This window comes from Nerophis ophidion, linkage group LG16 (assembly GCF_033978795.1).
Source record: "Nerophis ophidion isolate RoL-2023_Sa linkage group LG16, RoL_Noph_v1.0, whole genome shotgun sequence".
Classification (NCBI taxonomy): Eukaryota; Metazoa; Chordata; class Actinopteri; order Syngnathiformes; family Syngnathidae; genus Nerophis; species Nerophis ophidion.
The window spans coordinates 37021091-37045858 of record NC_084626.1 but is presented as its reverse complement, the minus strand read 5'-3'; the positions used below and the strand labels follow the sequence as shown (position 1 = coordinate 37045858).

The 24768-nt window shown below is 38.5% G+C and overlaps 1 protein-coding gene across 2 annotated transcripts in view; it reads left to right on the top strand.

Annotated features, from left to right (window-relative positions):
- LOC133535358 (RNA-binding motif, single-stranded-interacting protein 2-like) overlaps positions 1–24768 on the top strand; it is a 105769-nt gene that overhangs the window by 51710 nt on the left and 29291 nt on the right. For both annotated transcript variants that reach the window (XM_061875130.1, XM_061875131.1), the window contains exon 2: positions 10081–10244. In XM_061875130.1, coding sequence (XP_061731114.1) covers positions 10081–10244 — 164 coding nt within the window. The remainder of the gene's footprint in view (positions 1–10080; positions 10245–24768) is intronic.

Below are 24768 nucleotides of genomic sequence, written 5' to 3'. Positions count from 1 at the left end.
AGAAAGGATAGAGCGAGGTACACCCCTTTGTCCACAACTGCGTGAGTAGATAGTCAAACAGTTTAAGAACAACGTTTCTGAAAGTGCAATTGCAAGACATTTAGGGATTTCAACATCTAAGGTCCACAATATCATCAAAAGGTTCAGAGAATCTGGAGAAATCACTCCACGTAAATGGCATGGCCGGAAACCAACATTGAATGACCGTGACCTTCGATCCCGCAGACGGCACTGCATCAAAAACCGACATCAATCTCTAAAGGATATTACCACATGGGCTCTTGAACACTTCAGAAAACCACTTTCACTAAATACAGTTCGTCACTACATCTGTAAGTGCAAGTTAAAGCTCTACTATGCAAAGCGAAAGCCATTTATCAACAACATCCAGAAACGCCGCCGGCTTCTCTGGGCCCAAGCTCATCTAAGATGGACTGATGCAAAGTGGAAAAGTGTTCTATGGTCTGACGAGTCCACATTTCAAATTGTTTTTGGAAATATTCGACATCCTGTCATCCGGACCAAAGGGGAAGTGAACCATCCAGACTGTTATCGACGCAAAGTTGAAAAGCCAGCATCTGTGATGGTATGTGGGTGCATTAGTGCCCAAGGCATGGGTAACTTACACATCTGTGAAGGCACCATTAATGCTAAAAGGTTTTGGAACAAAATATGCTGCCATCGAAGTGCCGTCTTTTTCATGGACACCCCTGCTTATTTCAGCAATACAATGCCAAGCCACATTCAGCACGTGTTACAACAGCGTGGCTTTGTAAAAAAAGAGTGCGGGTACTTTCCTGGCCTGCCTGCAGTCCAGACCTGTCTCCCATCAAAAATGTGTGGCGCATTATGAAGCGTCAAATATGACAGCGGAGACCTCGGACTGTTGAACGACTGAAGCTCTACATGAAACAAGAATGGGAAAGAATTCAATTTTCAAAGCTTCAACAATTAGTTTCCTTAGTTCCCAAACATTTATTGAGGGCTGGTAAAAGAAAAGGTGATGTAACACAGTAGTGAACATGCCCTTTCCCAACTACTATGGCACGCGTTGCAGCCATAAAATTCTAAGTTAATTATTATTTGCAGAAAAAAAATAAAGTTTATGAGTTTGAACATCAAAAATCTTGTCTTTGTAGTGCATTCAATTGAATATGGGTTGTAAAGGATTTGCAAATCATTGTATTGCATTTATATTTACATCTAACACAATTTCCCAACTCATATGGAAACGGGGTTTGTATATATATATATGTGTAATTACTATATATATATATATATATATATATATATATATATATATATATATATATATATAATGTATGTATGTATCCGTCATCCATCCATATATGAACCCCGGCTGATATTTTTAAATTCCTTTTTTTTTCCTGCCTGTGATCGCTGCGATTAATTGATTTAAATTATTCTCAATATTGAGAATAATTTAAATCAAATGAGCTCTGTGACAAACATATACATACACACATATATATACATATACATATATATATACACACATATATATATATATATATACACACACACATACACATATATACATATACATACATACATATATATACATACATAAATATATATATATATATGTGTGTGTGTGTTTATGTACATACACACACATGTATATACATACACACACACGTATATATATATGTATATATATATATAAAACCAATCAAATTTGCTTTCATTGGAAAAGCAGTATGTTTATTGTATCTCTGGCAAAGCTCATTGTTTTGGCCGATGAGCATGCATATTTTTGTATGTGTGGAAGATGGACTAACTCTGATGAGTATTGATGTTTGATAAGGACAACACTTGCACCAAGATACTGTTAAGACTTTTTATTTATGGAAATGGTGTTGAGTTTTTATCTTTAGCTGAATCCTAAAAATATGCACAGGATATTTTGAGCGACTTCTCTGTCATTTGCCAGCCTTCGAGCCGAGGAAGATAATAGGCTGAACTAAACAATTATTTTGAAGCATCGAGAGCTTTCGATTTTCTTTTCTTTCCCATCTAATTTTACTTTCAGAACTTCTGAGTACATTGTTGCTTTAAAAGTAAAAAGCAAAATAAAATAACCAAAGTATGTTTATTAAATCCTGATTGCATCACGATTTTGTACTCGAATGGTATGAATCATCGACAAACTTTAAAATATCTATTATTTAAGCATTTTATATCAAGTAATACAGACTGTGTGTCTGTGCTGGTTCCACAGAGTGCAAAACACAGGCAAGAAGAGGGGTAAAGTCCTGCCAATTGCTAAGCGAGCTTAAATGTGAAGTCGTGAAACAACAAAACAGGTGCTATGTACATTTCAACTGAAGTCTAACTGGAATGTCTTTATAGCAGACTATAAAGATGCGTGAATTGTAATCGAATTATATTGACTTTTTTTTTTCACTCAACTATTTGCTACATTTTTTTATTTCACATCTTAAAAAATATCACCTATCTCATTTGATGGATTTTTTTTACTTAATGAAGCTTTCTGAGTTAATAGAAATTTAAATACATTTTGAGGTTTATTTTGTTTTTGTGATTAGAAAGTGATGGGCTTCACGGTGGAAGAGGGGTTAGTCCGTCTGCCTCACAATAGGAAGGTCCTGAGTAGTCTGGGGTTCAATCCCGGGCTCGGGATCTTTCTGTGTGGAGTTTGCATGTTCTCCCCGTGAATGCGTGGGTTCCCTCCGGGCACTCCGGCTTCCTCCAACTTCCAAAGACATGCACCTGGGGATAGGTTGATTGGCAACACTAAATTGGCCCTAGTGTGTGAATGTGAGTGTGAATGTTGTCTGTCTATCTGTGTTGGTCCTGCGATGAGGTGGAGATTTGTCCAGGGTGTACACCGCCTTCCGCCTGATCATAGCTGATAGGCACCAGCGCCCCCCGCGACCCCAAAGAGAATAAGCGTTAGAAAATGGATGGATGGATGGATTAAAAAGTGAAGCCCCCATAACATATCCCATGTTTATACAGATATAAGACGACCCCCTCTTTTTTATGAACCGTTTTTAAAAACAGATTTTTCCATACAAAAAGGCAAACCATATATTTTTTATTGTGTTTTCAATATCAGTGATATAACAATAAGTAGGTTGCAAAAAGGTATATAAAGTATATATTTCTTGACAGTTGTTTGCAGTCATGGAATTCCTCCCCAGTAAAATTTCTATCGACACACTGAAATAACTTTAAATATGGGCACATTTTGCTCAGCACTTTATGTTGGTCAAAACATATTTTGATCTGCATGACTGTTTGATTTTGGTGCTGCTTCTTCTTTGTTGGACTCTCTTGTTATCTTTGTTGGCCGCACACTAGACTCTTAGATGCTAGAACTCTGTAGCAGCAAGCATAATGTTGAAACAGAAATACTGACCCTTTAGCGGCTAACTGTTTTGGTTTTTCTCCTCTATGTCCTGCAACTAATGGAGAGTCTAAGGTTTAAATGTAGGATATACCTTTTAATACGCCAGATAATATAATTAACAGCGCATCATAGTATAAATTGTTTTAATGAAGACGCTATACTCAGACATTTTATTTGCCAAGATTAGGGCTTTTTGCCTAACCTTGCAGCTTGTGAAGCAAAGGTCGGCAGAGGTGGTAATCTTTAAGGGCTGTAGTGCCTTTTCATCATCAAATTAGCGTGATTGGTCGCTGTAGCTGGTGTTACTACACTGCCCTGCTGGGCTTTTCCTAAAGAATGACAATTAAATCAGTGACCCGTTCACTCCTCTAAAATGAACCCATTGTTGTCTTGTCGCCAACGTCCAATTGGTCTCGGAAACAAGGCACAAATCTCTCTGCACCCCACAGCGAGCACAGTAAGAAACCACAATTGTTTCCTACCACACCAACTTATAGATATTCATATATTTGGCATGTATAAATATTTGCCAGTTGTGGTGAGCCCTGGTGTTTCTTTTTATTGCTCTCCTCGTAAAAGCGTCAATAGATCTATTCCTCGAGAGGCAGAACATTTTTCTCAGCTTCTCGACAGAGATTATGAAACCTAATTCACCTCAGTAGATTTGGCTGAATGATTGCACAATCTTAGTACGGAGTATGGAGTAATGTCTCCATGGAGAACCACAATCCATGATTCACTGATTGTTGCGTAATAGCCCATCACATTCCTAGCAATGACTCACGACGAGTCGGCTGCTGTAGTTCGTAACTAGCGGCATTAATGTCAGTTGTGGTGGCGTGTGTTGTTAGGAACAACAGGAAGGATTGATCAGGCCATTACAGATGGTCGCCACAATGAATCCCTGGTGTGTGCTCGAGATTTCAATCTCTTTAAATGTGTTCCTGCTCTCATGAAGCATATTTAGGAGTAGAAGGGACACAAGAGAAAAATCAAACAGTTATGATCTTTTTTTTTTTTAAATCAGAAGATGAGAAAGGACTCACCAGCAAAGGTATTATTTAATTCTGCCCGGTCGACATACCCAAATGTTTGTCTTCGGTCAACCAGTTTCTGGTTTTGGTATGCACCGCAAGATATTTCTTTGTGGTCGCAAAAGTGAAAAAGAAGTTACCCAACATGGAGAAAGCCAAAGAGGCCCTTTCCCCCCTATATGGAGCAGGCGGCCAAGAGGCCCAGCATTCCCCTCAGAGAGCATTATTGGTGAGTGTTGACACGGGCGCTGTGTGATATTATTTTTCACTGAGGTGCGTCCACGTTTGTCTCCCACAGACTCACTTTTTATATCCTCCATAAAAGCACTTTCCCTTGTTGTCACTGCATGTTTTGGCATTGGTAATGCCCACATTTTTGTTTGATATATGTGTGTCAAAAAATCATACATATTTTTTTTTGTTAGAGTTGCTCAGGTACTTGTTGAATTAAGGTTGGTAGGCTAGTGCAGAAAGGGGCTGTTAGTATATAGTTGTCTAGTAAGAGTTTTGTCTACCTTGTTATAATGGAATTGCAAGAAAACAGAACATACCAGTATGGATGGGTACCTTTCACATTTGAAATGATTTGATTTGTACTAATTCCCAGTACCTGGGAATCATTACCCGTACTTAATGGGATACATTTTTGGTGATTTTTGTGTGTTCATGTGGTAATAAATGACCATTTGTCTAATAATACAATATCATTATTTCTTTATCATTATTTAACACGGAGATGATAATGATAATGGTGCTGTCCAGTTTCTTACACTTCTGAGTTTCATTTGAAAGTATGTATTCAATTTCCTTTGTTGCCCTAGTCAGGAAGTATTATTTTGCCACTAGCTTAAATGTGCCCGTCTTGTCTTGCTGGGCTCTACAAAGTGTTAGTACGGTAAGTATTGTACTCATCTGTTTGATTGTAACATTGATCTTAGTTCAGTTTTGGAGGTGATGGAATTGCCAATTTGAATCAGTACCATATAAATGAGCTAACTCGCTTGAAAGGAGGAGCCTTACCTTTGAGTGCTTTCAATAAGCCATGCTTTGCTTTGTTAAAATGTAGAGACAGTACATTACGAATACGCCTGTTTGCCTGACAAGTGCTTAAACTGATGCCATGTTTGCGACCAGACATGACGTTTTGTGTAACTCAGGTAGTGCAGGAAGAATGTATTGTTTTAAAAACATATGCACACATAAAATAAATGCCACTTTTGCCCATTTTTTCTCATTTTATTTATGCAACACATATTTTTGTATACAAAACCCCAAAACAGTGTGGTTGGGATGTTTTGTAAATTGTAAATAAAAACAGAATACAATGATTTGCGAATCCTTTTCAACTTGCATTCAATTAAATAGACTGCAAAGACAAGATACTTAATGTTTAAACTGAGAAACATTTTTTATTTTTTGCAAATAATCATTAACTTAGAATTTAATGACAGCAACACATTGCAAAGAAGTTGGCACAGGGGCATTTTTACCACTCTGTTACATGGCCTTTCCTTTTGACAACATTCAGTTAACGTTTGGGAACTGAGGAGACCAATTTTTTAAGCTTTTCAGGTGGAATTCTTTCCCATTTTTGCTTGATGTTCAGCTAAAGTTGTTCAACAGTCCGGGGTCTCTATTTTGGTAGTTTGGGCTTCATATTGCGGCACAAATTTTCAATTGAAGATAGGTCTGGACTACAGGCAGCCCAGTCTAGTACCCGTACTCTTTTACTACAAAGCCACACAGTTGTAACACGTGGCTTGGTATTGTCTTGTTGAAATGAGCAGGAACGTCCATGATAACGTTGTTTGGAAAGATATGTTGCTCCAAAGCCTGTATGTACCTTTCAGCATTAATGGTGCCTTCACAGATGTGTAAGTTACCCATGCCTTGTGCACTGATACACCCCCATACCATCGCATATGCTGTTTTTTTTAACTTTGCGCCTAGAACAATCCGCGTGGTTTTTTTCCTCTTTGTTCCGGAGGACACAACATTCACAGTTTCCAAAAACAATTTTAAATGTGGACTCGTCAGACCACAGAACACTTTTACAGTCCATCTTAGATGAGCTTGGGCCAGCAAAACCTGCAGCGTTTCTGGGTGTTGTTGATTAATGGCTTTCGCTTTGCATAGTAGAGTTTTAACTTGCACTTACAGATGTAGCGATAGACTTTAGTTACTGACAGTGGTTTTCTGAATTGTTCCTGAGGCCTTGTGGTGATATCCTTTACACACTTGTGTTGGTTTTTGATGCAGTATTCAATATTATGTGCAGTGATTTTTCTCCAGATTCTCTGAACCTTTTGATGATATTACCAACCTTATATCATGTAATCCCTAAACTCCTTCTAATAGCTTGTTGAGAAATATTGTTTTTAAACTGTTCGACAATTTTGTCACACATTTGTTCACAAATCGGTGACCCTCGCCCCATCCTTGTTTGTGAATGACTGTGCATTTAATGGATGCTGCTTTTATACCCAGTCATGGCACCCACCTGTTCCCACTTAACCTGTTAACCTGTGGGATGTTCCAAATAAGTGTTTGATGAGCATTCCTGAACTTTCTCAGTCCTTTTGCCACTTGTGCCAGCTTTTTTTAAACATGTTGCAAGCATCAAATTTCAAATGAGCTAATATTTGCAAAAAATAACAAAGTTTTCCAGTTGGAACGTTAAGCAGGTTGAAAAGGATTTGCAAATCATTGTATTCTGTTTTTATTTACAATTTACACAACGTGCCAACTTCATTGGTTTTGGGGTTTGTGTGACAAAGACAAGACTATAAAAAAACAATAGAAAGTATTTTTAGTACCAGCCCTTCTTTTCGACACTGTATGCTAGGTCATGTCTACACATTTAGAGATGGCATGACATTAATTTCTTAACATCTGCGGCTCTTTGTCAGAGACCGTGCCTTTGGACAATAAGTCTGTCGGGCTTGTTTGTTGTTTTTATTTGTTGTTTTAGGATAATGTTAGTATTTTGTTGCATTTTAAAATTGTCTCTCTCTATTTTTCTCAATGTCGTGTCTTCAAGTGATAAAAACATAATAGACTGATTATATCTGCACACGAAAGCGGTTATTCTTTGTCACAATAGCCCTTTCTGGCAGAAATTTTGCTAGGATAATGGAGAGGATAAGCAAGAATATACCAAACACATACATTATACAACAGGACATGGCATGTTTACTGCACTTTATGACTCTTTGATTCAGATAAATGTGTGGTTACAAAGCTAGTAAACCTTAACTTAAATTTAGGGTAGTTCTATGTATTTTCAGCAAACTTTAGTTTTTTTCTATGTACCTCAATCAGGGTTTTCTGTTGCAAAACAAACTAAACAGTAACAACTGGTGGCAGATTAGCTAAGAGGTTGATTTTTCTTCTTTGGCTTGAATTAATTAACTAAACGACATGTAAAAGTAGCATTTGTCAAAGCAGAACAGAGATCTGTTTGTCAGAACTAGAGTTGGGGGGAATAATCGATTTTTAGATGCATTGCAATTTGAACATGGACGATTAAAAATGTTTAGTAAATTTCAATAATCGATAATCGATTTATTTATTGTAAATAAAGTAATGTAGACAGTTCAAAAACTTAACTGACTGCAGCGACCCACCTCACCGAGAGATCCGACCTGCTCCTTCAGTATAGAGCACTTATGTTTCAATTTTGCACAAATTTCCATAACTTTAATAAATGTTATGGGAATTAATTAACCTGTTTCTTATTACAAAAGCCCTGTTTCTAAAAGTTGCGAGTGAGTAAAACTGCATTAATATACATAAATTAAAGATGCATTAATAATCTTTTCTTTTTTGTTCTCCTGTCCAGCTACTTAGGCAAATAATATTGTTGATGTAGGTGCACATATTTGCTGTACAGATTTACTTTACAAAAGAGAAGTGTCTTATTTTATATTTGGATTTACAGTATATTAATGTTTGGCGAAGCCGGATCGGAGCAGGAGGGGATAGAATTAGAAAAAAATGAAGACGGAGGGGGAAATTGCAGGGAAAACAGGGGCATCAGACATAGAGAAAACAACAATAACAACCTCAACAGCATCAGCAAATACAATATGTACAAATATGATGCAAAACAAACAGTTAGCGAAGTAAATATTAATAACACAGAAATGACAATGAACATTATTGCACTACAAATGGAGCAATACAAATACCAACAGAAATAGCATTATTGATAATAAATAATAAATAAATGATAAATGGGTTGTACTTCTATAGCGCTTTTCTACCTTCAAGGTACTCAAAGCGCTTTGACACTACTTCCACATTTACCCATTCACACACTGATGGAGGGAGCTGCCATGCAAGGCGCTAACCAGCACCCATCAGGAGCAAGGGTGAAGTGCCTTGCTCAGGACACAACAGACATGATGAGGTTGGTACTAGGTGGGGATTGAACCAGCGACCCTCGGGTTGCGCACAGCCACTCTCCCACAGCGCCACGCCACCCCCTAACAATAATTACCTCTATTATCAGCAATACAGATGTTTTGAATGCAATGGTACATATATGTAATGATAACTTGACTTACAAAAGATAACAGATAAATGAAGGGGAAAAAAGAGAATTCAAATGTATTAACCTTGTAGATTGTTATAGTAACCTTAGGTTAAGCTTTGTCAGTGTGCCGTGTTTTACCCAGTTTCCCCCAGGAAAAAATCTGCTTAGGTGCTTGTATATGCACAGTATGCGTACATGTATGTTTGTACAGTGAATGTGCATGCGGATGTATGTATTGTGTGTGTGTGTGTGTATGATGTATGTACTGTATTTGTGTATGTGTGAGAGTATGTACCTATGTATGTGGGTAAGTTCCAATGTGTGCGCATATGTATGTATTAATGAATGAATATACGAATGTGTATATATGTATGAATATTTGTATGTATATGAATTTGTATGTACAATATATTTGTTAAACATTGTGTGCTGGAGCCAAAGTACAACCCCAGCCACCCAGAGAGCCCAACCCAAAACAGCAGGTGCGGTGCCCAGGGAACATGCAGCCAGTCCGGCCAGCGACAGCAACCACTGTACAGCACAACAGGGCCAGGGGCAGGCCATAGACAGACGCGACCAGCAGAGGACAAGGCCGGGGACAGCCAGCCCCCCAAGCCAGCAAGAGACCACACACGATGCGGGCAGAAAGACGAAACACCCCGCCCTGAGGGGCCCAAAGACTCCCTCCAGCCGGACGGGAAGACTGCCCCGCCATAGGGCCATGGAAACCACCCACCCCACCTGCAGGAACCCCAACGATGGATATGTAACATTCAGGAACTGCCCTCGTGGAACCTCCCCCTGAGGGAAGGGAAAGAGAGAGAGAAAAAAAAAAGAGAGATCACAGACACGCTGACATACAAGGTCACTACCCTGCAGGTAGCCGCCTTGGACCACTGCAGAAAATACCCTGCAGTGCACTGTGTTGCCACGGTAGATACGGGTACTAGACCCATCAGGCCCCAACTAAGACGGGCATCCAATAATCGATTTTTAATCGAATAGTAGCTGCTGAATCGTAATCAAATTGTGAGGTGCCCAAAGATTCCCACCTCTTGTCAGAACGTCTTTGCTGTACTGGTGCTAATTCTGACATTTCTGTTTTGTCACAGCAGGCCTATGTGTCCTCCGGCCACCAGATGGCTCCCCCCAGTCCCAACAACAACAGTAGCAGCAACAGCAGCAGTGGAGGTGAACAGCTGAGTAAAACTAACCTGTATATCCGTGGCCTTCATCCTGGGACTATGGACCAAGACCTGGTCAAGCTCTGCCAACCGTGAGTTTCAACATATAGTTTCAAGAAATAATTTAATGTTGATTGCTGCACAGTCGATATTTTGGCAATCTTGAACAACTAAGAGATTGTCAGAGGCATTAAAGCTTTGTTTAAGCAAACATTTATAGAAGTTTAGATTGGGGTATGATGTTTGTAATTGGGAAAGATGCTAATGTTGCTTGTATTTACGTTAGCATTTAAGCTAGCCAGTCGTAAGCATGCTTGCTTGCTTCTGCAGTAAAGGAGTAGTGAGTTTATCAAAGTACAGTAAACTATCACAGAATTCCGATAATTTATATTTAGAAAGTAATACTAACCGTCAGAAGTTTTAACCCGGTTTATCATTGATGCGTTAAGCGTTACATTCCTTAGCTGAAATCCTTCTCAAATAGTTGGGTCGATGCAATGGGTTTGACTTTGGGGAACATGCTTTTTTTGCCGTACCAGAATATAAAGAAGCGTAGGTAGCACTTGGCTGCACTGTAACCACAGTGGGAGACGAGGTAAGGCTAGTGTGTTGTTTTGTTTAAGGTTAATAAGCTTACAATGTTATGCAGGGTTATAGGTATACCAATTTCAAAGACAAATTATACTATTTATAGTTATGGTGGAGAGTGGGGGGGAGCAAAATATTTTCTTCTGTCTAGGGAGGCGTAACAGAAAATATTTGAGAAGCACTACCTTAGGACAACAGGCATCTAAACACACACAAACGGCAATTACTACTACTATAAGGATTCGTAAACAACAACTATATATGAAGAGAGTGCCACAAGGAATGATGGGAAGCCTTTATCACTGTAGCAACTCTACAATATGAAGTAGTTGATTACTGTTCCAGCTAAGCAAATGAATATGTCAATGGTTGGGTTGGGCTGCTGTAGCTGTCTGTGATTGTTAAATCTTAATCGTACTAATACATTTTAGACAATTACAGGGTTTCCGCTGGGCATTAAAAAGTATTACAAGTCATTAAATGGATTTTGCGAAAATTAAGGCTTTATATGGCATTAAATGCGATATCCAGAGGCATTAAAAATATGTATAGGATTGTTGGACTTGGACGATTGTCCATACGTCAATCAATAGATGAAAATGAACTTAATGTTGCGGTCACTGACAAAATTCCTACGTCTGTCTGTGTATTTCTTTTTTTTGGCTCTGGTTTTCAAAATGGATACAAGAGGACGTGAGAAAAGCAGTGCCTTAATAGCGAACACTCTGTCAAACGGCTGTGGGGGCCCGAACTTTGCAGTTCTTTTGTCATTGTAAGCGTGTGGTCTTTACCTCTGAAGCTGAGCTTGTTTCATACAGGACATACTTATTTGGGTTGTCTTCAGTTTGACACACATCAACTTGGCTAACATTAGCAACACTCTGACGCAGGCATCTCGTCGGCATAGCTCGGTTGGTAGAGCGGCCGTGCCAGCAACTTGAGTGTTGCAGGTTCGATCCCCGCTTCCGCCATCCTAGTCACTACCGTTGTGTCCTTGGGCAAGACGATTTACCCACTTGCTCCCAGTGCCATCCACACTGGTTTAAATGTAAAAATTAAATATTGGGTTTCACTATTTAAAGCGCTTTGAGTCACTAGAGAAAAAGCGCTATAGAAATATAATTCACTTCACTTCATCTCACGTGACCTATGGTGGCCTAGGATGGACAACCAAGACAATTTTCACAACAGACCAGTGAAGTGAACTATATTTATATAGCACTTTTTCTCCAGTGACTCAAAGCGCTTTACATAGTGAAACCCAATATCTAAGTTACATTTAAACCAGTGTGGGTGGCACTGGGAGCAGGTGGGTAAAGTGTCTTGCCCAAGGACACAACGGCAGTGACTAAGATGGCGGAAGAGGGGATCGAACCTGCAACCCTCAAGTTGCTGGCTCGGCCACTCTACCAACCGAGCTATACTGCCACAACTCTTATATTCTGACATTCCAACAGTAAATGAATAAAAGTTCCTTTAGCACTTTATACTCAACTTTCTCTTCAATGTACCCAGTTTAAACAACTGAAGGGGTGTAAAATATAATCCATTCAAGATTTCAAATTGACTCAGCCTATTTTTTAATGCATTTATAGGGCTTATTGGCATTTTTCCAAAAATCATTCCATGACATGTCTTTTTCTAAAACGTTAAAATCAATCATCCATTTCCAAACACATGCATCATTTGCATTCCTAGTATGATGTTAATTTACGGTATTTTTCGGACCATAGGGCGCACCAGATTATAAGGCACACTGCCGATGAGCGTGTCTATTCAGGTCTATTTTCAAACAAAAGGCGCACCGGATTATGAGGCGCATTAAAGAGGTCATATTATGATTTTTCCCTGTGGTTTACATAACATGTAATGGTGGTTATTTTGACAAACTGTTGCATAAATTGTTTTACAGAACATCTACAAGTCGCATTCTCACCGTCGCTTCAGGATGAGCAGTTTTGTGGGTGGTCTTATTTGCATGGCTCACCTTCGGCAGCGTCTTGTCACCGTCATTTTTGTTGTACCGGTGTAGCGTGCAAGGACGGGAGTCGAAGAAGATGGAGCTAACTGTTTTAATAACATTCAGACTTTACTTAAATTAACAACGGATTAGCATCTCCTCATCCGTGGCTCACTAGTGCAACAACAACGCCGAAATGTGTCCCATGAAAAACCGTACGACCGGAACTCTCTAATAACTAAAGTTTTGTGGGTGAATTATGTAATCCACTACACCGGTAGTTTTTAGCGATTCCATAGCGAGTCTACTGACAGATACAAGTTGGAACTTTACACTACTTTATATTACAAATGGCAATAGTGAAGGATGAATGGCCCATAACAAGAGAATAGAGAAAAAGAAGAAGCTTATCGACTACGATGTCCACACAGACTACAATGGCGGATGTACGCAAATTTTCAGGATTTATGCAGATCCCAGATACACATCAGCAGGTACCAGACAGTAAGAAAAGTTGGTTTTGCATAATATCGCGACACAAACAGCCAGGTAATATGCCTTCTAATAGTTTTCCTCTTTGCGGTTCTTATAGACACACCATTATAATACCCGTATGTTGAAGCACAGTACGTCTGACTATGGTAGCCATAATGGTCCGACAATCCATCTAGCAGTGCGGCTTCATAGCTTACCAAAGTTGTACTAAAACATTTTGTCAGATTTTTCAGCGCATTGTGTAATGTTTTATATTCTCAATGGAACATTTAAAGTGTGGTGTTGTTTACTGGCGTCATATTGCAGTCTAAACATATGTCTTATGTGTGATTGCCGTCTACTGGTCACAGTTATCATTACACCATTTACCCAATAAAATAGCTTTGAGGTCTGAAAGCACAACCAGATTTATTCCGTACACTAGGCACACAGATTTTTAAGGCGCAATGTCAATTTTTGAGAAAATTAAAGGATTTTAAGTGCGCCTTATAGTCCAAAATTATTCCATAAAACTGTAAAACTGTTCTTTTTGTAATTGTGTTCTGATTTAAAAAACGTATCCTCCAGTTTTAGGATATTATAACTTAGGCATATTTTCAAAGGATATGCAAATTTCCAGCATGTTTTAAACAGATAATTTTTTTAAATAACTATGGGGTATATTATATTGATCAACTAATTAAGAATTGGATGTTTATATAAACGGTGCAGCTTAAGTGCAGTTTCCCTTTTAATAATTGTGATTAAAGGTACAGTGTGATGGTTGATGGCCATAACTTTTTAAATGGCTGTTGTCTACGGCTGGGACACAACGTCAGAATACTGGATGCTACTACAGAAACATAAATACATGAAGATACGTAAATATATATTCTCACATTATTACTGACTTTATATAATAATTATATGCAGTCAGACAAGGGCATTAAAAATGGCATTAAAAACTATTAAATTACATACGCTGATACCTGCAGAAACCCTTAATTATACTATGCTTCCAATTTTTGGTAACAAGTTGAAGAAAACCCTTTTCATCATGAGCACCGAGGCTTCCAAAGTGAGGAAGACGTGTCGACCTTCGTGCTATTGAGTCCTGGAATGCAGTGGCAGCGTTTGCTTGCTATTAAGTAAAATTTAAACAATTAGTTTTCATTTGCAAAATCAGATCGCAAAATTGCTTAATATTGTTTTTTTTTGTTAGTCTTTTTTGTTGTTGTTGTGTAGCATTATCTGACCGTATGACAAAGTGTGTGTATTTGTTATACCTCCCGTTCATTTGTGTTCCAGTTCATTGCCACAGAGCCAGTCCAATCTTACAGAAAGTGGAGTGTTAGTTGAGGACAGTCGGCAACATGCTGTACCCTTCAGAGGCCTCCTGCTCTGTTTTTTCAACCCTGTCTCCCTTTTCTTCCCAACTTAATAAGACTTAAGTTCACTCCTTCCTGTGCTTAACACTGAAAACCTTAACATTTTACTGTCAATCCATTGAGTTGCTGCTATTGTTAACACTTAATCAAACTACCCTTATTTGTTTTTAATCATTTTCTCAAAGTAAAAATATAGCCCCAAACAAATGAATTGCATGTGCTCAACAGATAAAGAACAAGGCATGTCTTATCAACTCACAAGACATCTTCTCTCTGCATGCCTTTTAGTCCAGATTTTCTGTCTACAGAAAACTGAATGCATTTTGCAAGACTCATCATGTGTTGTCAACTACGATTTGATCAACATACAGTGATAAATGATGAAACCCCAATTCTTACTTAGTGCACCCAATCAACTCTTAACACATACTGAATCTCACACACCATATGGGCAAATATACTGGGACAATAATGGGTATGCAGCGAAGTGTTCCAGTGGTTATTTAGCAAGAACATTCCTAATGGGTGGGTGGAAGTGGAATTTTTCCATCCTTGGTGTGTGGGGTTTTTGTCTGGTCAGAGGTCACTAACTGGTTAACGTCAAAGGTGATGGGGTTGCCCAAGTTATTCTAAATCGATATCATCCAAGCATACCTCTATAAATGTTGCTTTGTGCACTGGGGAAGAGTATAAAGTATAATGGTCCTAAATGTATTGGTAACGCAACACTGCTCTTTTCTTTATTGGTGCTTTTCCATTGTCAAAAGCATGTGACCCAAGCCATGCCAAGTCATGATCACGTTGACTGCTCACGAGTCTTGCTGCCCTCAGTCTCTGGTGTCCTTCGCTGTTGTTGGTTAGACTTCTTACGTTGCAACTAAACTTTTGCCCAAAAACGCTGTAAAGTTGTAACTGACAAAACATATTTCCTATCAGTGTAAATGACATTTGTGACACCCCATATGGGTTGTGCTCAAAATTATTTGAAAAACATGTGAGCATACATAAATGTGACATGGGTGTCCTCAAATAGTGTCATTGTTTCAAATAGGTTTTAATAAGTGACACCTGAGCACATCATGATGGGTAGAAAACTAGGGTTCCACGATATAGACGATGTATATAAATGATATACATTTGGCTGACGATAGAACTGCCAATATTATCGTTATATTTTGAAAATGCATGTTGATGACACATTCTAGTCTTGTCCCACAAATTTGACGGCAACACGTGAACGAACACATCCTTAATGTACTTTTAACATTCTCACTTGCTGTTAATGTCCCTCCACAGTGCAAAGCCACTTCTAAGTCAGCAATACTCGCCTCCATGGTGGCAAATAAACAAAGTTCCCTACAAGCATCATTATCATTTGAGGATGAGTAATAGCTAAACATGCTACACTACACACCGTCGCAGGATATGCTAACAGCAAACCGCAAGCAAGAGCTCTTGAACAAAGGTAGGCAGATAGATACAAATATAGACAGTAATGATGCACCAAGTATAACAACAGTATATGGTCGATTTAACTATGGTTAAATCAACATTTTTTATTATCAAAAACATCTTTTGACCTTTTTTTTTCCGTTTACAAACTCAGGAAGTAAGTCCCTAGAAACAGGAGAACTTTAAGGGCAAAATCCAAGGAAATTACAAGATTGGAACCAATAAAAAGAAATAATTTTAAGAATTAGTGTGAATGCAATCAGCACTCCGCAACCCCAAGACGGACAAGTGGTAGAAAATGAATGAATGGATTAATTGTGTTACTCCGTCTACCTGTTTTTTTCTGATTATCATTGTAAAAAAAACGTAATCGTTCATCTAATTGAAAATTTTAAGTATCCGGTATCAGCATTGCTTTGACCAATACTGCCCATGTAACTACTTGGTATCAATACTTGGATCAATACTCAAATCGGTAGAAGAATAAATGTTTATTATATTTTAACAGAAGTGTAGCTAGAACCATGTTACAGTAAAAAAATAACAAGGTATTAACAGTACATTATCAAGCAGATTAAAAAAAGTTTCGACAAAATAATCAACTGGAAATGATGCAATATGTTACCGCAGTGGTTCTCAACCTTTTTTCAGTGATGTACCCCCTGTTAACATTTTTTAAATTAAAGTACCCCCTAATCACAGTAAAGCATTTCAGGTTGAAAAAAGAGATAAAGAAGTAAAATACAGAAGTATGTCATCAGTTTCTGATTTATTAAATTGTATAACAGTGCAAAATATTGCTCATATGTAGTGGTCTTTCTTGAACTATTTAGAAAAAAAGATATAAAAATAACAAAAAGCTTGTTGAAAAATAAAAAAGGCATTCAATTATAAATAAAGATTTCTACACATAGAAGTAATCATCAAGTGCCCTCTTTGGGGATTGTAATAAAGATCCATCTGGATTCATGAACATGAAATTCTAAACATTTCTTCACATAAAAAGAAATCCTTTAACATCAATATTTATGGAACATGTCCACAAAAAAATCTAGCTGTCAACACTGAATATTGCGTTGTTGCATTTCTTTTCACAGTTTATGAACTTACATTCATATTTTGTTGAAGTATTATTCAATAGATATATTCCCAAAGGATTTTTGAATTGTTGCTATTTTTAGAATATTTTTTAAAAATCTCACGTACCCCTTGGCATACCTTTAATTACCCCCAGGGGTACGCATACCCCCATTTGAGAACCACTGTGTTACCGCATACGTAAGTGGCCAAATTAGGAGCCTTTTTAACCTTTTTTGAAAAAAATTTATCATCAAAATATCAAAATAATATATTGTGATATATATTGTTATCGCAAGAGGCAGCATTATATATTGCGATTTTGAGTATCATCCATCCATCCATCCATCATCTTCCGCTTATCCGAGGTCGGGTCGCGGGGGCAGCAGCCTAAGCAGGGAAGCCCAGACTTCCCTATCTCCAGCCACTTCGTCTAGCTCTTCCCGGGGGATCCCGAGGCGTTCCCAGGCCAGCCGGGAGACATAGTCTTTCCAACGTGTCCTGGGTCTTCCCCGTGGCCTCCTACCAGCTGGACGTGCCCTAAGCACATCCGTAGGGAGGCGTTCGGGTGGCATCCTGACCAGATGCCCGAACCACCTCATCTGGCTCCTCTCGATGTGGAGGAGCAGCGGCTTTACGTTGAGCTCCTCCCGGATGGCAGAGCTTCTCACCCTATCTCTAAGGGAGAGCCCCGCCACCCGGCGGAGGAAACTCATTTCAGCCGCTTGTACCCGTGATCTTATCCTTTCGGTCATGACCCAAAGCTCATGACCATAGGTGAGGATGGGAACGTAGATCGACCGGTAAATTGAGAGCTTTGCCTTCCGGCTCAGCTCCTTCTTCACCACAACGGATCGATACAACGTCCGCATTACTGAAGACGCCGCACCGATCCGCCTGTCGATCTCACGATCCACTCTTCCCCCACTCGTGAACAAGACTCCTAGGTACTTGAACTCCTCCACTTGGGGCAGGGTCTCCTCCCCAACCCGGAGATGGCACTCCACCCTTTTCCGGGCGAGAACCATGGACTCGGACTTGGAGGTGCTGATTCTCATTCCGGTCGCTTCACACTCGGCTGCGAACCGATCCAGCGAGAACTGAAGATCCCGGCCAGATGAAGCCATCAGGACTACATCATCTGCAAAAAGCAGAGACCTAATCCCGTGGCCACCAAACCGGAACCCCTCAACGCCTTGACTGCGCCTAGAAATTCTGTCCATAAAAGTTATGATCAGAATCGGTGACAAAGGACAGCCTTGGCGGAGTCCAACCCACACTGGAAACGTGTCCGACTTACTGCCAGCAATGCGGACCAAGCTTTGACACTGATCATACAGGGAGCGGACCGCTACAATAAGACAGTCCGGTACCCCATACTCTCTTCAGCACTCCCCACAGGACTTCCCGAGGGACACGGTCAAATGCCTTCTCCAAGTCCACAAAGCACATGTAGACTGTTTGGGCAAACTCCCATGCACCCTCAAGAACCCTGCCGAGAGTATAGAGCTGGTCCACAGTTCCACGACCAGGACGAAAACCACACTGTTCCTCCGGAATCCAAGGTTCGACTATCCGGCGTAGCCTCCTCTCCAGTACACATGAATAAACCTTACCGGGTTTATGATATACTTTATTTCATGTTTAAATGACCGAACGGCGCTTATTTGTTGCGTTTCTTGTTCTCCACCGCTCCTCACTCCCTCTCATGGGCTACTAAACCCCTCCGCCTCCTCCTTCCAAGACGTGCTTGCACGTATAAGAACATTCATGATTGGTTAGTTGTTTATTATGATGAGTCACAATTGGTTGATATTAGGCCAATCAGAGGCAAGATAGGATGGGTCATGGAACCAGGAAGGAAAACCACAACCGCCCTTTGAAACACTTGTAGTTTAGGGCTATATAAATAAACATTGATTGATTGATTGATTGATTGAACAGACATCTCCAAATAACGGCGAGAGAGTTGTAGAAGAGAAGAGCGATTCATATATTAAAAAAACTAGTGGAAGATGACAGAGGGATGCTCTTATTTAGATTTTTCTTCTAGCGATGTTGACCACGTCCAGGAAACCCACAATGCGTCTACTTGGACACATTTGGACAAATGTATGCGTCTGGATAAAACATTAATTTGAGTTGTTTACCATGTAAGCGCAAATTAAAACTGTTCTCGAGAAATGCTGACAAAAATGTATTACTTGCACAGCTACGTTATTTATTTTAAGTAGAAAGAATATTTTTCTATTTTATTTATGTTTTGTAATTCTGTGTTACTTAAACCGTTTATTTTCTGTGCTGTTAATACCCATCTTGACTAACTGGGTCTATATAAGTACCACTGACTGTTTACAGTACAGTTGTCATTCACTTCAATTTCAGTGAATCTCGCCCCAAAGTTAATATCTTTATATGTATACTTTCACCGGAAAATATATTGAGATATACATCCAATATCGAGTTTAAGTAAAAATATATTGAGATATACTTTTTTGTCCATATCTCCCGCACGTGGAGCACCCATTGTATGGCCAACAGTCGAATTAGAGAAAGTATGAAAATTAGGACTTCACAAGTGAAAATAGAAGAAACCAAATAATTTCAGAAATCTGACCAATATAGTGCATGGGTCCATCACATTCACAGACTTCCACAATTTGCTGTTGTCTTGTAGCAACTACTACCTCACTGCCATAGTCTACCTGATTTTGACGCGCCAGTGCTTCACAAAGAAGGCCTCCAATCCTGCGAGCCATTTTAAACGCAGCATGTGCGCACTGTGTTCTCAAAGTCGTAGCAATCAAAGCGGAGCAGAAATCAGTGGTTGGTATGTGAAACACAGGAACTTGATTGTAAAAGCAGTCGGCTGACAGAGAAGCCATTGTGTGGCGTCAGAGATGTGGAGAGAGGGACGGACGCGAGTGGGAGGGCTTCTCTTGAAGGCGAAACATGAATGAGTTGGAAAAGAGTAAGATCGCCTGCTGGGAAAGAATGTCAAGCAGCTGTATGTGTGTCATGGCTGACTTTTAAGTGTGTGTGTGGCCTCAACAGCGTTTTAGGGCTTTTGTAGAGGCGCTGAGGTAAGTGGGAGGTCACACAAGCGCTGCCTATAGACCTTTGAACTGATGCATGCTGTCCCCAACGGGGCAAACATGAATACATGAACACATTGCTTTTGTTTTTCTTTGTTGTGCCTCAAACAAAGACAGTTATCAGATGCTGTCTGTTTGTTGGGGATCATGTTTTTCCACTTAACTTTAGAACTGCAACTAACTACTATATCGATAGTCGACTAGTCATCAAAAATCTTAGCCTAATAATCAAATTATGAAACATACACCTTTTCAGTGGCATAGATTTAGCTGGAGATATTTTTAGGCATGTGCTACGTAGGGATCTAACAATATGGCAATTTCATATAATGGTTATGGTGACCAAAATTATCACATTTTTCATTATTATCGCTGTATTGTTGAATGTGGGGAAAAAGTACTTTTACACACACTAAAATCTTTTGAACAAACTTTTAAATAACTGAAATAAATAAAAATAAAAAACAGTATTTTGCATGTTTTGTGTTCCTTATTCTTCACTGACGCTGTTTTAGTACTTAATTTGTTTTAATGGCTAAGATTTTATTGTTTTAAATATTGGTTTGTACTGTAGCGTTTAAAAATGTATTTAAATGAGAAATGCATAATAAATGCAATTTATTATTATTCATTATTTCTGGCGGACGTTGTGGCGTTCTACACTGTTCAGCGGTCTTTGAACGCACCGTAAAACCACTTTCGTCTCTTATTCCTCTAATATAGAACAATCATTCTATTCTAAGAGATCACAGTTTGTAGGGTCAATGTGCACAATTAAGTAGGTTAATTGCTTAGATAGCAATCTGTCTTTATAAATTTAGATTTGGATATGTTGTTTCTTTTTGGGCAAAGACGTTAATGTCTCTTGTTTTCATGTTAGCATTTCAGCTTGCATGCTGGAACCAGTCGTTCCGTGCTGTTATCAATCATGTTTTTTTTAATCATTTTCATTTAAAATGGTAATACTAACCGTTTTACCATGGTTATCAATTATAACCTTTATTGTTACATACCTAGTGCCAACTAATAATAAAGATGGCAACTTTTTTCAGAAATATTTATTCATACCGTAAATGTGCTGTTCATTACGCTGTTACATGAATACTAATAACTCTATTAAAGTTTTGTCCATTTTATAGCAAGGACGGGCGAAGTGCTGATTAAAAACTAGTAATCAATGTGTAGTCAAAATAACAGCAATAAATACAAACTAAACAACACCAAAGTGTTCTTTTTTTGATGATGTGTTAAGAAAGCCGCTCATATGTGTATAGATTTTTTTTTTTACTCAACATCGTCTCACTGTAGTTAGTTAGCTAGTTCAGGAATCCATCAGGAAGACAAAACACATTAACATCTTACAAACAACACCCGTTTTGCCTTTAACAATAAACACTCTAAAACCTTTACAAATTAAAACAGATAAGGAAAAACATATTTTAAAACTCAAATAATAGTACAAGAATATTTGTTTGTTCTGCTAAGGAAAGTATATTATATAGGTGTGTTGCTATTTTTTTTATACATGTATTTATTTATTTTACAAACCCCCTTTCCATATGAGTTGGGAAATTGTGTTAGATGTAAATATAAACGGAATACAATGATTTTCGAATCCTTTTCAACCCATATTCAGTTGAATGCACTACAAGGACAATATATTTGATGTCCAAACCCATAAACTTTATTTTTTTTTTGCAAATAATAATCAACTTAGAATTTCCTGGCTGCAACACGTGCCAAAGTAGTTGGGAAAGGGCAGGTTCACCACTGTGTTACATCACCTTTTCTTTTAACAACACTCAATAAACGTTTGGGAATTGAGGAAACTAATTGTTGAAGCTTTGAAAGTGGAATTCTTTCTCATTCCTGTTTTATGTAGAGCTTTATTCTTTAAACAGTCCGGGGTCTCCGCTGTCGTATTTTACGCTTCATAAAGCGACACACATTTTCGATGGGAGACAGGTCTGGACTGCAGGCGGGCAAGGAAAGTACCCGCACTCTTTTGCTACGAAACCACGCTGTTGTAACACGTTCCTTGGCATTGTCTTGCCGAAATAAGCAAGGGCGTACATGATAACGCTCCTTGGATGACAACACATGTTGCTCCAAAACCTGTATGGACCATTCAGTATTAATGGTGCCTTCACAGATGTGTAAGTTAGCCATGCTTTGGGCACTAATACACCCCCATACCATCACATATGCTAGCTTTTGAACTTCGCGCCTATAACAATCCGGATGGTTATTTTCCTATTTGTTCTGGAGGACACCACGACCACAGTTTCTAAATATAATTTGAAATGTGGACTCGTCAAACCACAGAACACCTTTCCACTTTGCATCAGTCTATCTTAGATGAGCTCGGGCCCAGCCAAGCCAGGGGTGTTCCTTGCTGTTGTTGATAAATGGGTTTGGCTGCGCATAGCAGAGTTTTAACTTGCACTTACATATGTAGCAACCAGCTGTAGGTACTGACAGTGGTTTTATGAAGTGTTCCTGAGCCCATGTGGTGATATCCTTCGCACACTGATGTCTGTTTTTGATGCAGTACCGCCTGAGGGATCGACGGTCCGTATTGTCATTGCTTATGTGCAGTGATTTCTCCAGATTCTCTGAACCTTTTGATGATTTTACAGACCGTAGATGGTAAAATCCCTAAATTCCTTGCAATAGCTCGTTGAGAAATGTTGTTCTAAAACTGTTCGACAGTTTGTTTACAAATGGGTGATCCTTGTTTGTGAATTACTTACCATTTCATGGAAGCTGCTTTTGGCACCCACCTGTTCCCAATTAGCCTGCACACCTGTGGGATGTTCCAAATAAGTGTTTGATGAGAATTTCTCAACTTTATCAGTATTTATTGCCACCTTCCCCAACTTCTTTGTCACGTGTTGCCGGCATCAAATTCTAAAGTTAATGATTATTTGCAACGGAATTGTTCTTTTTTATCAGTTTGAACATCAAATATGTTGTTTTTGTAGCATATTCAACTGCATATGGGTTGAAAATAATTTGCAAATCATTGTATTCTGTTTATATTTACATCTAACACAATTTCCCAACTCATATGGAAACAGGGTTTGTAAATAACACTTTGTTAAAATATTTCAGTGTATAAGTTATTTTTGAGCACATTTTAAAAAATCCCGTCATAATTCATGATAACCGTAATATTTTCCCTTTGCGACAGACTCATGAGAGTACTACACAAACATGCCACACTGAGGTGTCACGAGTCACTTCCAAATAATCCCTCTCCCAAAATGAGGCAGGCGTGTAAGACCCAGCGGTGCACTGTGATGTGAGAGTGGAAAAAAAAAAACAGAGGGATGTGGTGGGAAGGAAGGCCAACTAGAGGGATGAAGCATCAGGTTACAATCCGCCCAGACGCCATGTCGCCCAAACAGAGGAAAGACCAAGCCTCCTGTTTTGGCTAAATACACCAGTGAGGGAGAATCTATTATACTGTAGTGTGGATGCACTCTTTTTTTTTTTAGCCTCCTTAGTTCTTAATGTTATGATTTCATTGTGAGAAATATGAACGATGCTTGTCTGTATACTGTGTCCTTTTTGACTAGTAAATTGCCCCTATATATGCGGCAGTAGGGGCATAGTCAATATGACATCATATATATGACGTCATGAGACTTTTGATTTGCAATGATGCAGATATATTTTTTAAAAAGACTAAACAAATGTCTTATGTATACATATATATATATATATATATATATATAAAATGCTGTTAGTTATTAATAATAACATATTGTTTCTTATATTATCAGAATCAGCTTTATTGGCCAGGTATGTTTAACACACAAGGAATGGTAGACTGTGCTCTTTTTCTTTTATGTAATTTCAATTGTTGCTTCTTATATTAACATTTAGCACAAGCTACACTATATTGAGCCCTCCCTGAATGTTGCAATTTAGTTTGCCAAATATATACCGCAAAAAGACCTTTGTATTAGAAATTTAAAAAATAACTTGAGGTAGGACAGTGCGTTTATATGATCGGGATAGTTGATCACGAATACTTTGAGTTTGCTCACGACGATCAGCTGTTAGCATAGTTCCTAGACATTAGCCCTACCTCGGCTAAACGAATAACAAAAGTTTAAGTTGATAATGAAATTGGAGAAATTATAATAAATAAAATTAACAGTAATTTTCTTGATAAAGTAGACAAGATTGAAATATTACAAACTGTGAAACAGTGTCTAAATAAGACATCAAACAATTATATAGACATGAATATGACATTTATAAAGAGTATCATAGAATTATGTATTGCACCACATTTGTAATTTATCATTCATAAAAGTAATTTTTCTAGACCATATGAAAATTGATAAAGTCATACCATTTTACAAAGGGGGAATAAAACACAACCACTCAAATTACAGAGCAATATCACTGCTGCCACAGTTCTCAAAGATCTTAAGATAAATTGTTTGCTTTCAGGTTGAATACATTTATCAATAGATATATTTGAAGTAATAGTCAATATGGGTTTCATCCAAATCACTCAACAAAAACAGCAACAATTGATTTGATAGAAAACAATATTTAGTAAATA